This window comes from Seriola lalandi, unplaced genomic scaffold, assembly GCF_002814215.2.
Source record: "Seriola lalandi dorsalis isolate HSWRI2012SDOR001 ecotype SW California unplaced genomic scaffold, Sedor1 jcf7180002054968, whole genome shotgun sequence".
In the NCBI taxonomy this organism is placed as follows: domain Eukaryota; kingdom Metazoa; phylum Chordata; class Actinopteri; order Carangiformes; family Carangidae; genus Seriola; species Seriola lalandi.
The window spans coordinates 306,857-323,285 of NW_019525519.1; the positions used below are offsets into that span (position 1 = coordinate 306,857).

Below are 16,429 nucleotides of genomic sequence, written 5' to 3' on the forward strand. Positions count from 1 at the left end.
TGCTGCTTTGCCCTTGCACAGGGCTCAATTGTAAGTCTGCCTGACCGAGGGATAAATGTGTCTAAACAGTGACAGCCTGCACAGTCCTGCTGGCCAGGCCCCGTCGGTAAGACTACACCCTCAACAAACCCAGTCGCAAGATGAGTCCCAGCTGAGAGACAGCTCAATAGAGAATTAGTCAGTGGGAGACATCGGACAGTTAGAGAATCGGATAGATATCAGGGGTGTGATTAACATGATCCAGATTTTCACCTTGTTTGAGCACCTAGCTGAGTGCTGTGACCTTCCTGTAGCCTCATGGAGGTGCAAAATAATGAACAGGGAAAACAAAATAATATATTGATATATTTTACATCCAAATATAAGCAGTGACCTAAAAGACTGAGACGTGTTTACTGTTTGTCAGCTCAATCACACTGCACTCTCCTTCTTTCTGTGCATTGTCGTATAAAACAGTCAACCATGCTGTAGGATGATAAGAAAACTCATGAAACATGAAACACCCAAAACCCCAGAGCCAAAAAGAAAAGCAAAGCAAATCCATACAGCTAAAAGAACAGAGAGTGAGAGATAGAGGACAGAGGTGGGAGGGGTGCGGAGGGAGAGTGAAAGGTAGAGAAAGTCAGAGTGATGGTGAAACAGAGAGTTGCACTCAGAAAGAGGTCAGCTGTGTTGACAACGCTAAGTTAGAGAAGATTAAGAGGATACTTAAAGACATGAATGGATCGTAACTGTTGGTGAGTACAGAAAATGTTTTACCTCAGATTTTCCTTATGGTGAGTGATCGCTGATATTTAAAATTTACAAACAGGTTATACTCATTTCGGTCATTATCTACTATGTGCCAAACTGTCTTAAATCTCTTTAAGGATCAGAACTGGGTATTTAATTATGTTTTCAAATATCTTACTTCATTGTCTTTCTTTGGACACTCTATTGAGCATCACATTTGGACCTACTTTCAATAGTTTTATAAGTTAATTACATTACTGATACTTGTTTTAGTAACCATGCAGTGAAACTGGTACGGTAATGTGGCAGTCAGTCATTAAGGTTTAATATCCCCTCTCAAGTGAGATACTTTACTCCTTGAGTCCAAGGGAAAAAAACAGCATCCATTTAAACAGATGGTTTTGTGATATTCAATAGGAAAAGCAGCCCAGAGAGAAAGATGTGACACCACTGTGTCATTGTGCAAGTTGGCATGAGATGAAGATGGCAGAGAAAGGGCCAGGGATGGCCGCTCTTAGATTCACAAGCATCATCGTTTGTGCTGTTTTACTGGGACAAGGATCCCCTGAGAAGACAGGTGAGTGTGCCACCAAAACATGTCATTACATACAACAGCTGTATGTTTTGTTACAACACGTTCTTATTACATGATGCTGACTCAAACTATCTGTAATGGGACTCTTTCAGGAGGTGGTAAAGAGGACCGCAGAGATGACATTCTGAAGGAGATCATTTCAAAATGGAGTAAAGGAGGTGGTTGGACTCCTCTGAATGCTCCGCCAGAAACAAACAAGGACCAATCTGTCCACCCTTGGGTGAGGAATATCATGGGGAGCCTGAAAACACTTGGTCTTCTTCCCAGCAAGAACTTGCCTTCACTAAACAAGCCAATTGACAGACACCGACTCTCTGGCTTCCTCTACAACATCTCTCTGTACCTCCAAGAGATGGGTGCTGAGCTGGAGGAGGCGCCGGCAGAGCCAGATGAGGAGCAGCTGTGGGAGAAGGTGCTGCATTTCTTTCTTCAGTCTGAAGGGAGTGCTGCACTGAACCAGTGGAACGGCCGAGTGCCACCCCGACCCAGCGTCAAAGTGCAGGACTGGTTTTTATCCCTGAGGGGCAGTCCTCACTGGGACTGGCTCCTGGGACTGCTGCAGAGTCTGATCACTCTATCAGAGCATCAGCCCCTCAGGCCTCTCTTGACTTTCTTATCTCAGAACTGGAGGACACTGAGCGCTGTGCTGGAAGCTGCGCTTCAGGCTCTGGTCAGTGGGACCTATGGCCAGGCCAGCGCAGGCCTGCAGGGCTTCATCTGTGCTCTGAAGGGTCGTAGCGACTGTGCCTTCAGTGTTAGTTGGCTTCAGCAGCTGCTGCGTTTCTTAGAAACACGCAACTGGAAGCCTGTGGTCAGTTTACATCCAGCAGGAGAAGGAGCTGAACACAGTAAGGGCTCAGGTGCGTTTGGACGTTTGAAGCCCTTCAGCTTGCCTCCTGAGGCCATGAGGAAAGATGGGTTGTCTAGAAATGCATCTCTAGAAGACACGATGGCCACAGAGGATGATCTAGACTCCATGCAAAGTTTACTGCTGCATGCATTATCACGTTCAGGTGGAGGAGAGCGAGGAGGCCACTTGCCACAGAAAAATCTAGCTCTTGTGCAGAGCTTGGATGGGCTGAGGAGGGGCCTCCTGCACAGGGTGGGTAGTTCTGTTTACGGTAACCTGAGGAGGAAAGTGTCACGGGTTACCATGGCACTGCTTGATGATGTCAGCACCCTGGTGGACGTGCCACAGCCCAACGCTCAGGGCCGGTGCTCAGTTGGTGAGTTTGTGGAGCAGTTGGCTTCAGAGGTTTTTTGCACAGTCAATCACAACCTGCTGGCTATTTTCATAGAACATTTTAATGTTGTCAGTCATGTTTAAATCACATGCTTTCATACAAACAATCTCATAATAGAATCATTAGGTGATTAAGAAAGATCTTTCATGACAAACACTATGTGGATGCACTCACACATTTGAATACTTTGCTTCAGAGAATGATTATGAGATTATGCAGAAAGTTTGCATAATGATAATAACAGATTAATTCAAACATATTCTAGTTAAGAATCCAAGATTGTATTTTGCTTAATTTTCCAAGCAAAACACCTTTTGGCCCTGGATTCACCTGAAAGATACAGGAGTGAATGTGACAGTGACACTGCTTTAAAATCTTTATAATCATCGTGGTCACTGAAAGCACCTGTTGTTATCTTGGCTAATCTCTTTATCCTCTCATTGATGTCAGTAACATTATATCTTGGGCATTGTTAGCTGAGCTGCACTGTTACATCAGGCCTAGTTGTGTACTGCAGGAGCTTTTTCCACCACTCATTCACTTTGATTTCAATTAATATTTGCTTTTATTTGTCTTGTTTTGAAGGTGACCTGAGGCAGCTGATCTTATGGTAAGATACTTTGGGGATATGACTCATTGCATTTCACATGTTTGAGAGTAATAATCACATTTCTACTATCTGTCCATGCATATGCAGGGGGATAAGGCATAACGTGTCATGGAACACCCAGGCTTTGGGTGCGAGTTCCCAGGGTCTACCAAGCTCACTCCCATTCCTGTCCTGCCCTTCCACTGAGGGAGATGGAATAAGATCACAACAAACACCGGCCTTCTCGTCTCCTGAAACAACTCCTTTTTCACCGGAAATCTCCAAACAAAACCGCCTTCGTGGACTCTCTACTGCACCTCATAGCTCCCAGTTCAACCAGCTGCAAGCCGAGAGAACGAGAGAGAGAAATGACCAGCTGAAAGAGATGGAGTTCTCCACCTCCTCAGAAATCCTGGAGGCAGCGTGTAATGAAACCATCCCAGGCTTGACAGGTGTCTCCAACTTCACTGTGTTCCTCTACTGTAAACTGTTCGAAGGTGAGAACGGGTCCGTTGATCCTGCAGTGGCTCAGATGGGGCTCGACCTGCATGCCACGTGCTCTGATGCGGCTTGGTACCTGTCTGCTGCTGAGGACGACTTCCTTTGGGTCCATGTCTGCAGTGAGTTCTTTGCCCAAGAATTCAACAACACAGTGTGTGCCAACTCTTCATTCTGGCTGCAGAGAGCACATCAGGTAATGTGTCACTTTTTTGATGAGTATTTGAGTTGTTGCCTGGGAACTTTTTCATAAACGTCTGTGTCTTGGCAAGGCACTGACAACATGCTATTTGTATGTACTTGTGCATTGCTTGTTTTTTTTTACTCACAATTCCTTTTAACTCATGTTAACTTATCCCTGTTTTACTATTTGCAGGCTGCAGTGACAAAGGACTACCATTTTTTTAATCAGACAAGCATAGACGACTTGTGTGTGCAGCTTTCGGGTGAGGTGATAGGAAGTCCAGGACTCGATGAGAACTGTCTGGCTCAGTTGGGCAGCAGGTCGCTCAGTGCCCAGGCTTTTAGACACTGCTTCCTGCCGAACAACTCCGTCCTGATCTCAGCTCTGTGCGGAAGAGAGTCCGATGACTCGCACCGATCCTTGCCAGAGGGCAGCTGGGCCGCAGTGTACTGCTCCAAAATACTCAACTTCTCCCGTGCTGACAACGATGAGGAGACTTGTCAGTACAGGGAGTGGTCTGCGCATCACTTCACCAACATCACCCTCCTGGAGCTCTGTGAGCAGACACATGGGCTGAGAGAGTACATCTGTCTAAACACCACTCTCTACAATCACCTGCTAAGATCAGTGCCTCAGTTTGCTGACTTCTGTGCTGATCTCCAGGCAGAACTTGAGAGCAGGAAGTGCTTCCTGCAGAGGTTTTTTGACATACTCCCAGCACGATACGAGTTTGACACATCCCAACTGTGTGTGGACCCGGCCCCACTGCTGGTCGACATCCTTCACAAGCTGAGTGTGTGCGAGATCGAGGGAGGAGAGCGTGAAGGGTTTTTAGTGGCGCTGGGATATGTGTTGCGAGTGCTGGACTTCATGGTGGGCCTCTCTTCAGGTCTTGATGAGGGGGAAAGAGAGGCGAGGCAAGGTTTGGGTCAGGCCATCCTCCTCTCCAGTCTCCTTGACAACACATCCTGGGCCGCATTGCAGCCAGAAGCCTCCATTAGCGTCCTTCACACTCTGGGGGTCTTCCTGCGCAGAGAGCAGAACGCCACTGTGAAAGAGGACCTGCTGAGCTGCTTCAGTGTAAGATAGCTGACTGACACAAACACACACACACACACACACACACACACACAAACACACACACACACACACACAAAGATCAAAGAGTGAATAACTTTCTGCTGTCACATCAGCCCGTGTTGTGGGACCTCATCCAGAGGGACGATAACTCATCTGCTCTCAGGGTTCTGCTGCAGGTACTGGTCCGTGCAGCTACATTCACATTTATCATTACACAACACATCACCTCACTGAACTTTATATTTTGTTTAATGGCTCTATTTCTCCAGGAGTACCTCCAGATGCCAAGAGACAGCATTCGCACTCTCGTGATGTCTGCTGAAAAAGATGCAGTGAAGAGATTTCTCTCCCATATGCATCAAAGTTGGGACCAGCTACAAGTTGAAACCAGCCAGGTTTGTTCTAAAGCTCCAAACAAAACAATAAAGGTACCATTTGTGACACTTTTCATTAAGCTAATTGTGCAGGTAAATGCCCTCATCCTGTATTACAATGTACAGTTCTAATGACTATAGTTCTATTCTATTGCATTCTTTTGTGCTGTATCTATTTGATGTGAATCTATGTTTTCATGGCCCGTGCATGGTTAAAGAAAGCCAAACTGAATACACATCAGTTACTGTTCTGCTCTTTTGTTTTCTCTGTCAGGCTTCTCAAAAAGAGCTGCAAGCCATGGAAACAATGACCGCTGCTTTCATCCATAAGTTCCCCCGAGTGACCCCAGAACTGTTTGTGGACCTGTCTCAGTTCATACCCTTCATGTCTGTCTCCGACATCATGAGCTTCCCCGCCTCCCTGATTGTCAATGACAGCGTGTGAGTTTCCAACCCAATAAACATTTAGTCAGACACAGTGTAGCTTCCTGTCCTGATGCTAACAGCTTCTGCGTTGCTCTTCAGATTGACAGCCATTCGCGACCACAGCTCAGGGATGAAGTCGCTGCAGAAGAAGGCCTTTGTAAAACGGCTCCTGCAGTCGAGTGTTGTGGGCGATGTCCCTACGTGGCCACCTTACTTTCTCAGTTCCATCCTTCCGCTTTTGCCTTACCTACCAGTCGGTTGTTTTCAGCAACTGACATCACAGCAGGTTAGCGGCCATTTCACTGATTCCAAGCTCTTTACATTACCGCTGTATGTCTTCTTCACGTGTTAATCTGGGGTTCTTACATATGCATAGCAGACAAATCAAAGGGAAAACCTAAATAAATGATTAGAAAAATGCTTCCGTACAGGACCACTCAATTGTTTTATGAGTATAAAACAGTATATAAATCTCATGCTGTGGTTATCACAGTCACCAGATGTCAACTCAGGTAAACTCTTATGGGAGATTTTGGAGAACTCCACCAATCATCATCACTATATATTATTAGTTTTTCTAGTAATTTGTCACCCTTCTGTTTACAGTTGGTGAATTTTGTTTTCAGCTGGTTTCACATTTTAATCTGCGGTCTCTGTCTCTCAGCTTGCTCCTCTGGTAGAGTTGCTAGGAAATGGCAGTCTGGACGGTGTAAGGGGGCGCCATGTGCTCCGCACCTTGTTCAGCAAGAAGAAGAATCTGACCAGTGATAACATACTGAGGTGGGAGCTATGTTCATATAAATTCAGTAAAAAAGCATATTTCTCCACAGCATTAACAGTGGTCAAAAACTCCACGGTGAAGTTTCAATATAGATGCAGAGTTTCAGTCCTGCAATGTAAACATGACACTTTGGGAACTCATTGGTTATCATTGATGACTCATGTCAGGGTTTTGTTTCGGTATTAATGTGCTGTACTTTGCCAGGTGTGGCACAGTACATCTAATTCTCCTTCAGCACAAGTTGGTGCTGTCTTTATCTTTGTTTTATGATCAGGGAGAGTGAAGGATCATGACTTTTACAGGTTAGGAGTCCTTGCATGTTACCTGGATCCGGGAGAACTGGATTCATATGTTCAGGACTCAGCTGCGTCCTCTGCTTTCTGGCAGCGGCTGGCTCAGTGCGTGTCAAAGGGGTTCATCAGTGCCAGCGGCAGGGTGAGGGGTGCATGTTCTTACTGACGTTTATTGTATGTGCAGAAAATCTTCTTTAAACCACTATCATCTGTCAACTACCGCTCTGTTTTCTGCGTTGTTCCGCGCAATGTCTCACTAACGGTCTCACTGTGTCTCATGGATAGTTGTCCTCTTGGTTGATACCAGCAGTTCAGGCCCTGAATGTCAGCAGCATGGCTCCCTCAGAGCTGTCTGCTCTCAGTGGTCTGCTACCCCAGTTAGGAGCTTCCTTCTTGCTGTCTCTCCCCTCACAACAGCTCCTGGACATCCTCTCACAACCAGGGTTACACAGATATTCCTCAGCACAGGTCAGCAGGGATTGTATTTTTCCTTTCATGCATTGCTGCTTGTCATTCTTATCTTAGGAAATGTTGCTAACTGTTCTCCACCATTTATTAGATATCAGTAATTTTCACCTGTCCTCACCCTGCCATATGGCTTCAAGTGTAACTGTAGATCCACAATTCATTTGCTACAATATCTCATTAAACATTGGTGAAATATGTGACCTTTACCTCAAATACTGCAGCGGTCTTAGAATGTGAATACTTTTAATACACTATTTTGTATGCCCACTTCATTCATTTTTTAATACCTTCTTCAGGCATTTCAAATGTTATCCAAAATTTCCAAGGACACCAATGTAAGTAGACATTTTCAAAATATTTCTGCAGAATTTCAACCAACTGCACACTCACCATTGTGTTTCTCTCTCCCTTTCCAGCTCACTGTGGAAAAACTGTGCAGACTGAAGCCGTTACACTCTGGTCTGTCCCCCGCTGTGCTCAGAGACCTCCAGTGGCCTGAGATTGGTGAAATTGCCCACTGTCGGTGCTGGAGAACATTGCTAACTGAGCTGAAGCCTGGCCATAGAGCCATGCTGTACAATGCAGTGCAGGAGGTAACATCCCTTTCTGTCTGAAGTACATCAGTTATCACTTCTCTTATATTTTCATCCCTCCTTATAATTTGCTGCGACTCGTACGTTGTCGTCACATCTTGAGTGAAAGACAGAGCGGCGGTGCAGAGGTTTTGGCAGTTGATGTAAATTAACATCTCTTACGGATTGTGTAAAAAGCCTAAAAACCTATTGGGGGAAAAAAAAAAACTGAGTTACATAAATCTGGCTAATCCGGCACTATGGTTTCCAGAGTTTTCATTTGATCCACATGTGTGAGACTATGCTTTGTGTTCCCTAAAAGGCTTTTCCGTGTAAATTTCAGTGGGGTTTTTTTTTTTTTGGTTGTATGTCAACAGGCTTTACACAGAGACGTGCAGAACATCACACAGCAGGTAAACTGTCTTTTACCATTTGTCCCTCTGAGGAACCTGATAGAGGCCACGAACAGAGAAACAATCATGAGAGATGCCAGCATGTACGGAAACATACACTGGTCACCACAGCAGGTGCGCATTTTACTTCAGTCTGCTCTTGTGTGCTGTGTAACTTTGCATTGATATGACAACAATAAGTTCCCAGTTCTCTAAAGAAGAAAAAGTAACCAGATTCAGTCTTAGCTCCCTTTAATCTGCAACTCATTGGATATGCTTCACGTGAGCCTTTCAGGATATTAATACTCCATACACATCAGCCGCCATCAAGCTAATTAGTTTGGATGTTGTACAATGGTGTAGAGGAGTGTAGCATAAATTAATAATAGCTACCTTAAAGGGATTTTGTCACAGCCAAGAGTGTATTAACCGGCTTTGACCACCTGTTCTCAGCCTCTCAGCCTAACAAGACCTAAGTCAAATCAATAAAGACTGCCCTTTTCACTATGTAGCTACACTGAAATACACTGTGGCACTGCATATGAAGCCTAAACTGCTCTGACCAATATGTTAGGTAGTTATCAAATAGATTTAGGGTCCAACTCAAAAAGGATTTCACTGCATATATTCAACACAGTATATTTAATGTGGTGCGGTCTCATGATTGATAAACCACCAGTGTTTCATTCCACATCCAGTCTGGTAATTTTTCCACAGTGTGGTACTGCTTTTTAACAAAACTACAAGTTTAAAGTCCATGCTGTGATCAAGAGATCACTAAAGCAGCTAACCTCATGTTAAGCTGCCTATTAAATTCTACCTAGACGTTCTGTGTACAGTACTCTAGTCCTTGTATGAGAGTGACACAAAGGAAAGCTCATAGTGTTCAAAATGGAAAAATCTTTAGTAAAACATAAAGGTTTGGGTCTAATGTTGGAAGGACGGAAGGATAGGATCATCAAAAACGTCCACAACAATCTGACCAGTTTTTAAAATCTTCTCACTCTGGACTTGAACTCCATAAAATGACATTTTACCCAAAATCTTTTAAGCATTAAACACCCAGCAACTGTACAGTACTCTAGGAACATGGGGAATACTGCTGGTATGTTGTATGGTCCCTTAAAGTAACTGCAAGTTGATTTAGATTCTTTATTTAAAATATTGCTGTTAACCACAGTCAAAACGCTGACTCTGACACTTTCTTTCTGTACAGGCTCAGTTTCTGTTCAAAAAAACCTATGAATTTAAAAACATTACCATCGAGTCTGTGAGGTGAGTTGGACCTACTGGATCAGCTCGTCCATTCCCATGATTTTAATCAATGAGTAATTTTTCTTACAAACTCAACACAAGCAGATCACATCATCAGTCATTTTCAGGTCAAATACTCAATTGAAATAATAACCCCTCTTTCACCTGTAGGTCTCTGGGTCATGTTGCCGGTGGAATGAGCTGTGACTTTTTGAGGCTTTGGACCAACGACACAGATTTTGCAGAGCTGCTTCAGTTTGTTAGTGAGCTGCCTGGAGGCACGAGACCTGCTCTGGTGAGGAACATACACTTCATCACCCCTCAAACTCTTAGTCACGATCTCTGACACGCAGCCATGATTCATTCGACTGATTTGCTAATGCATTAAATGAATGTTGCCATAACAAACTGAAAATGTTAAATACTAACAAGTTCAGATGTGTTTTGGCTGTGTTACCAGCGGAAATGTATCGTAGAGGAAATAAGGAAACAACCTGAACTCGACCTCAGTGTTTTGAGCTCTGGGTTTGCTGTGACATTACCGTAAGTATCTCTTTATTAAACATGTATTTTACTCTTTTTCATAGATGTTTTACAGTTTATCCAATCATTACTATAATTACACCTTTGCTCTGTTCTTTTCCAGAGTGACGATGATAGAGAACCTCTCTAATGCATCCTTCAGAGCCATTTTAGACCACATCCACACACGCTTTGCTGATTTCCTCAGACTGCCACATTACAAGCAGACGAATTTGGCTGAGAAGGCCGTGACTGAGCTGGTAAAACACAATGTTTTAGGTAGAAAAGTGTAATCAGAAAGCAGTTGTTGCATGTTATTTATAAGCATCATTAAGATGAAATAGAATTTCCAAACCTCAGGGTAATTTAAATGACAAACCATAACCTAGAGTACCCAGATTAAAGTGGAACTCAGAGATACTATTTCTGGTCAAATGAAATTAGGGCTTGTGTCAGTGATGGTGAGTCATGTATTTGGTTTGTATTAATGGGGCAGAGAGAACAAGCTGGTTTGTGTGTGCTTGCTTGAAGAGCCTCAACCAACAAATGTTGGGAGAGAAAACAGATGGAGAGGAAGATTCAGGCCATAGCCTGCTTCATCCTCGCAACAGCTTTTCACACAAGTGAAGTCATATCAGTGTGAAATCCTTGTAATCCAGGTCCCCTGTGTGCATGTGGTGCTCTGCAGGGCTCTTCTCAGGCTGAGGAGGAGATTGACGGCACCACTCTGGACATCCTGGGGCCTTTACTGCCTTTCTTGGACCGGGACAGTTTGGCCCTGGTGGACAGAAGAGCTCTGGCTCTGCGGCTGGAGGAGATGAGAGGTTTCTGTCTTCCTAAAGAGGCTCTGAGAGATATTAGTGCCCTGCTCACTCAGAAAGACTTACTCGGGTAAAGGACTACATTTAGAAAACACTACAGGGTCCTGGTTATGACACATTGGTCATTAATATGTCATATATATGTCATATGTTATAGACAGGTTTAAACAGTATGTATTTTTATGATATTATTAAGAATCAAAGTGTCCAGCGACAAATTGGCCACACGCATACTACCAAAAACAAAACAAGCAAAAACTGAAAAAACAATTACAAACAAGAGTAATTATGAAATACCAAGACATAAAATGCTTATTCCTGTGGTGTTTTATGGCTCTATAATGGTTCATTTTCTGATAACAAATGTTGATTTCAAGGCTGAATGCTTGGCTCTTAAATTCCAGGAAATGTTTCAGGGTGGCTGTTCATGAACTCATGTTACAAACTAAAACAAGATTAAGAGGCTACAGCCATGCTAGCAGCTATTTTGCAAGCTAAGGCTGATTTTGCATGTTTTTAAACATAAAACAAAGTAGAGATGGACAGAATGCATATGATATAATACAAATTGAAATTTCAGCCTAATGGTGGTGCTAGATGAAATGTTAAAAGATACCAAAGTCTTTAGGATTCATCCTGGGCGACCATGAATGTCTGTATCAAATTTCATGACAATCCATTTTAGAGATGTTTCATCCTGGACCAAAGTGGTGGTGGACTAACCGACAAACTTATCCCATATTGCTAGATATATTCGGTCATATCAGAAAAGGATGCCACAACATTCACCTATAAGTGAATATAGTACACAGAAATTTTGATCAGGGAGTAATAATTCATACGTATGAACGAAATACCTTCAGCACTTGTTAGTTTAAAGTAGTAGAATAAACCTAGGAGAGCAGAACAGTTTGGATTTAGTCTAAAATACATTCTCATGCCTGAAAAAATCAGCACTGTGCCTGCAGTAAGACAAGGATTACTTAAAACAGCAGCATTGGTAAGATTTGTGATTTGTGATTTGATGCCAGGGAGCCTTCCACTTGGCAAGTTGGAGATGTTGAACATTTGAGCAGGTTGGTGTTTTCTCTCTCAACAAAGCAGATTAACGCCATCCCACTGGTAAGAACCCAAAAGCACCATCCCATGCAAGTAATTAATTTCACTGCAATTTGGTTTTCTGAGATTTATCCTAACAATTTCATGTGTTATTCCTGTGCAGACAGTGTTGGATCAAGACACGGTGGAGCAGGTGCTGGTGGGTCAAAGGCGCTGGGAGGACAGTGAGGTGGGCGGAGTGTGTATCACTCAGTGTGTGGACCAGCGTCGCCAGAGACAGCAGACCCAGAGTCTCATTCGAGGGATTGTCAAAGCACGGAGCAGGAGGGCAAAAGGTTCAATAAATATTTCCTACAACTCCTAGTGCTGTTGTTACAATGTGTGTAATGCATTTACCTACAGATAGAGCAACTGTTATCAGTTTACCACTCCATCACTTGTGACCTACACAGTCCATAAGTGTCTATGTGAATTGGGAAATGTCTTTGTGGAAGCTTCTGTAGCGTTGCAGTGAATCCACCACATGTGTCTCTTTGAGTAGCGCCAGTTCCAAGCTGTGCAGACATCAGAGGGACGTTTCCTTCAGCTTGGTCGTCCACTCAGCTCAGCCGTATATCGCAGGAGGATCTGAAACAGTGTATAGAGGTTTTCGGTCAGGACGCTTCGCTGAGCTCTGAGCAGCGCCGGTCACTGTGGGTGAAACTGAGGCAGGTCGGTAGAAACTCAGCTCTACTAAAGACCATGCAAAGTTCATCGTGATTTCATTTCTTTCTTGTATTTGTTTGTTATTTTCACTCTCAAGTCTTCCACACAAACTGCTCTCCTCTACAGAAATATGAATACAACCTGTTCCCTCCCATGGATTGAGCAGACTCTGTATGGGTCTGTCTGTAGGAGTAATATGTATCATCCTCCAGATTCATTCAGTCTGACCTGTGGAGCAGCAGTTCTGTCCCCCACACAGTTAAGATTTTGTCTCCATCAGGCTGCGACACAATTCTTGGTAAAAAAAAATGCATCAGCCCTAATAATATAATCAGAATTTGACTATTGGTGTCTGAGAATTCCTGCTTTTTTTTTTTTAAATAGCTTTTCCCCGTTGAATGTAAATTTGAAAACAAAAAGTAAGAAGGCCAGTAAACAGGCTGTTGCATCCTGACTGGTGGTTTCCAACCCTGAGAGACAAGGACAGCTGAATAATACATGAGTAGTGTTTTAATATCAGTATAATCTATGGTTGTCCCATGCTGTGGTTCTTCACTTAATCCAGTCCTTCAGTCCGGTGAGAGAGCTGAGGGCGGAGCAGGTGCTGGCTCTGGGCTCAGTGGTGACTGAGATGGGAGAGAGAGAGCTGCAGGATGCAAATCTCACTGACCTGGGTGTGTTGGCACATCTGGGGACGCTGACAGGCTGGAGCCCTAAAAAGGTGAACTTTTGAATTTTTCATCCTGATGTAAAACTGCAGGAAAATGACACGATCTCAACTTGAATACTCTGCGGTAAATGCTACTGTTTGCTGTCGTTTCAGATGAGAGCAGTTATTTTGGGTGTGATGCGGAAACGCAAACTGAAAGTGGAGCAGTTAACAGTCGTTGATCTGGCAGCATTTGGCCATCTGATCTGTGGTCTGTATCCCTCAGAGATTAAGAAACTGACCCCTTACAATCTCAGGTCAGTCAGATACTTGATGTATGATTATTTTCATTCCCAAATTAATGCAACACTTAAAAAAACTATTTAAAAAAAAACCTTAGACAACTGATAGAGCCTGAAAGAGGCCCATTTATTTATGGACCGTATTGAAATCATCACCAAATAATCCAATATTTCCAAAGGAACAATCATGACAACATAAGTCAAACACGAGACAAGTGACATCGACCAGAAGGAATATGAACAAAGTTGGACATATACAGTAAAAAAGGAGTTGACAAAAAATGCTAATTTTGTAATTTGTAAAAGTATAGTAATGAAACTCGGTCTATGTGGCATTACAGAACAGCTTGCTTGTAGTTTTGGAGAGACGTTAATTGATATCACATACACCTGCTGACAGATGTAGGACGCACATTTATGAGCAGCACAAACCTCATGAAAATGTTTTACACGCACTCAGAGGGATATAAAGTTCTGAATCTTTTTCCTCAACCTGCAGTGTGGCTGTCCTGTTCCTGCGGGAGATGACCCTGCCATGCACAGAGCAGCAGATGGAAGCGTTGACAAGCCGGTTGTCCAGCCCGGAAGCCTTTGGTCCAGCCAGCGCTTGGGGACCAGAGGTCTTCACTGAAATTGGGACATTGGCAGGTACAGCACTGAGATAATATCCCTGGAGGTATAAACTTCTTTGCTATCAACTTTTTGTTCTTTTTTTTTTATTGCTTTTCTTTCAAAGAGTGAGGAGGGCAGGAGAAAGAAATGACAGTTCTTGGATGGATAGGCACAATTAAAAATATCCCCAAGGGTACAGACTTAAGGGTGAAAAAGGGCAGGTTTTTCTTTTTAAAACGTTTCCTCTGATTTTATATGAGAAACATTAATTATCTGACAACAGTGTTTGTCTCCTGGTCCAGCGGGCCTGGAGGATATGGTGCTGTCGGCTCTGGTACAAGAACAAGTGGAAGGAATCACCCCTGAAGCCATCGCTCTGATGTCACCAAAGAAGCTGGCAGTGAGTTTCACCCAGGAATTTAGGGCTATTTATTCAGGCTAATCAACATACATATGCATGTGCTGTATAAGTGGCATAAATGGAAGTTTTGACTAAATCGTTCGATGTTGAAATATTATACTTAGCTTCTACTGTGAAATAGAGGAAACATTACATCCCATTCCCTGCAGACATTTTGAGAAGTCTCATCAGGAAGAGTAAATAAATAATCAAAGGAATGATGGCCTAATTCTGTTTAGCTGCTTCAGTCTCAGGGTCCTGGTGTTGTTCATGCTGCCTCACTGTCACACTGGCATGACTTTCTGGGACACGCAAACAGAACAGAGCCATGAAATAGGCCAATAACAACAAAAGTACAATTTTAAAAAAAAAATGTTATTTATGTTCATGATATTTAATACATTAGGTCATTATCATGACATACTACTGTATTTTCTGTAAGTTACTAATTATTTAATGCTGAAAGACTTAAGACATTTAAGAAAAAAAAAAATCAACACTAAAATATTCCTCCTTTAAAATACATCTGCTTCTTTTCCTTCAATAGAAAATCCAGGATCTATGAATACAAAGTATTTTTAATTTCTAATGTTTAACAACGGGACACAAAACATCTCTTCACTGAAAATTCAGTGTAGGTGCATTCAAAATGTGAAGTTTCACACCCATGTAAACTGCATGCATACTAACATGCTACTTGTCAAACTGCACATACATAAGTTAACAATAAGCAAAACACATTTCTGAGTGAAGGAGGACTTTAATGAAACTGGCTGACTCAGAAAAACAATCTGAGAATATAAACCAAAAGCAATCACAGTGCCGTACTACATCTGCATTTCCGCCAGTAAAAAGGAGAATCTTATACAGAAAAAGGGCTGTTACAGTGGGTTGGGATAAAAGGCTCAAAAAACTCATGGACTAATTAGGAATGGAGCAAGACGCTTATGCTCTCCAACAAAATTATACCGGACAAAGCCAATTTTGGACTCATATAAAGACATACATAAAAAGAACGTGCAGTAAGGGACACATAGAATACATTATTTGATTCAGGGAGAGGGATATCAATAGGAAACCCCCTTCCCATGTATATGTACATGTGATGGTTTAATTTCTTTACTGTCCATATTCATATTAAAAAATGATGCCATAACGTTTGACAAAAGGGTGCTCCCTCTTTACCCTGGGTGCCTCCCCTCAGATGACAAAGTTTCCTGCAGGAGTTCGTGTTTGTGTTGGATGTCTGTCTGACAGGTGGTGTTCAGTGCAGTTCAGCTGTCGTGGCTGAGCGTGGAGCAAGCGTGGGCTGTCACAGAGGAGCAGTGGACTGAGCTGGACACCGAGCAGAGACACGCAGTTGGACTAGCTCGATATGAAGGAGACATCCTGCTGGAGCTGAGAGGTGCATCCATAGAAAAATAATTGTGATAAAATTTCATTTTAATAACCTCCTTCATAGTGAGTGTCTGAATGTTATTTTATCTATTTGAGTAAGTTTTTGTGAGCACTTACACTTTTTATTATGACATTACTTGCCTGTATGGAGCAACCAATATGATTTTTATGTTGTGTTTATAAGGTGATGATAAACGCTCTGTTCCTCTGCCTCCACAGGGAGAAACCAGGCTGCAGCAGCCCTGAATACAGACAGCCTCGCTTTCTGCTCACTGGCTCTGTGCCTCCTGTTATGGCAACTAATCTGAAATGCTGGAACAAATTTAACTGTCCATTGACCTCTCTTGGTATCACCATCTTATTTGTACTTCAAATAAATATTTTGAACTGGTCTGCTCCCTCTGTGTGTTGGTCCTTTCATTTACATTACTCTTGACTGCTCTGCTGCACATATTTCACTTTTATGTGAATTATGAGCC

The 16,429-nt window shown here is 42.9% G+C and overlaps 1 protein-coding gene across 2 annotated transcripts; it reads left to right on the top strand.

Annotated features, from left to right (window-relative positions):
* The first annotated feature begins 1,209 nt into the window (after positions 1 to 1,209).
* Positions 1,210 to 16,348, top strand: LOC111646275 (stereocilin). 2 transcript variants are annotated; one of them, XM_087170905.1, is made up of 29 exons: positions 1,210 to 1,309; positions 1,420 to 2,553; positions 3,157 to 3,181; positions 3,269 to 3,854; positions 4,035 to 4,922; positions 5,036 to 5,098; positions 5,192 to 5,317; positions 5,571 to 5,737; positions 5,822 to 6,008; positions 6,387 to 6,502; positions 6,806 to 6,938; positions 7,082 to 7,264; positions 7,561 to 7,599; positions 7,681 to 7,857; positions 8,214 to 8,363; positions 9,445 to 9,503; positions 9,654 to 9,777; positions 9,943 to 10,025; positions 10,129 to 10,264; positions 10,693 to 10,895; positions 11,857 to 11,947; positions 12,048 to 12,219; positions 12,426 to 12,595; positions 13,155 to 13,310; positions 13,413 to 13,555; positions 14,040 to 14,188; positions 14,455 to 14,552; positions 15,810 to 15,957; positions 16,170 to 16,348. In XM_087170905.1, exons 1-29 carry the CDS (start codon positions 1,210 to 1,212, stop codon positions 16,256 to 16,258), a joined length of 5,895 nt encoding a protein of 1,964 aa, XP_087027031.1. In that variant the 3' UTR covers positions 16,259 to 16,348. The 2 variants fall into 2 exon arrangements, with proteins under 2 accessions (XP_087027031.1, XP_087027032.1); XM_087170906.1 differs by having other exon boundaries at positions 10,705 to 10,895.
* Positions 16,349 to 16,429: the final 81 nt, after the last annotated feature.

Bases quoted from the DNA above. Each gene is read 5' to 3' on its own strand.
- LOC111646275 (XM_087170905.1), top strand. From the start codon at position 1,210: ATGAAGATGGCAGAGAAAGGGCCAGGGATGGCCGCTCTTAGATTCACA. The intron at 3,855-4,034 runs GTAATGTGTCAC...TACTATTTGCAG, and splicing joins GGCTGCAGAGAGCACATCAG to GCTGCAGTGACAAAGGACTA. The intron at 7,265-7,560 runs GTCAGCAGGGAT...TACCTTCTTCAG, and splicing joins ACAGATATTCCTCAGCACAG to GCATTTCAAATGTTATCCAA.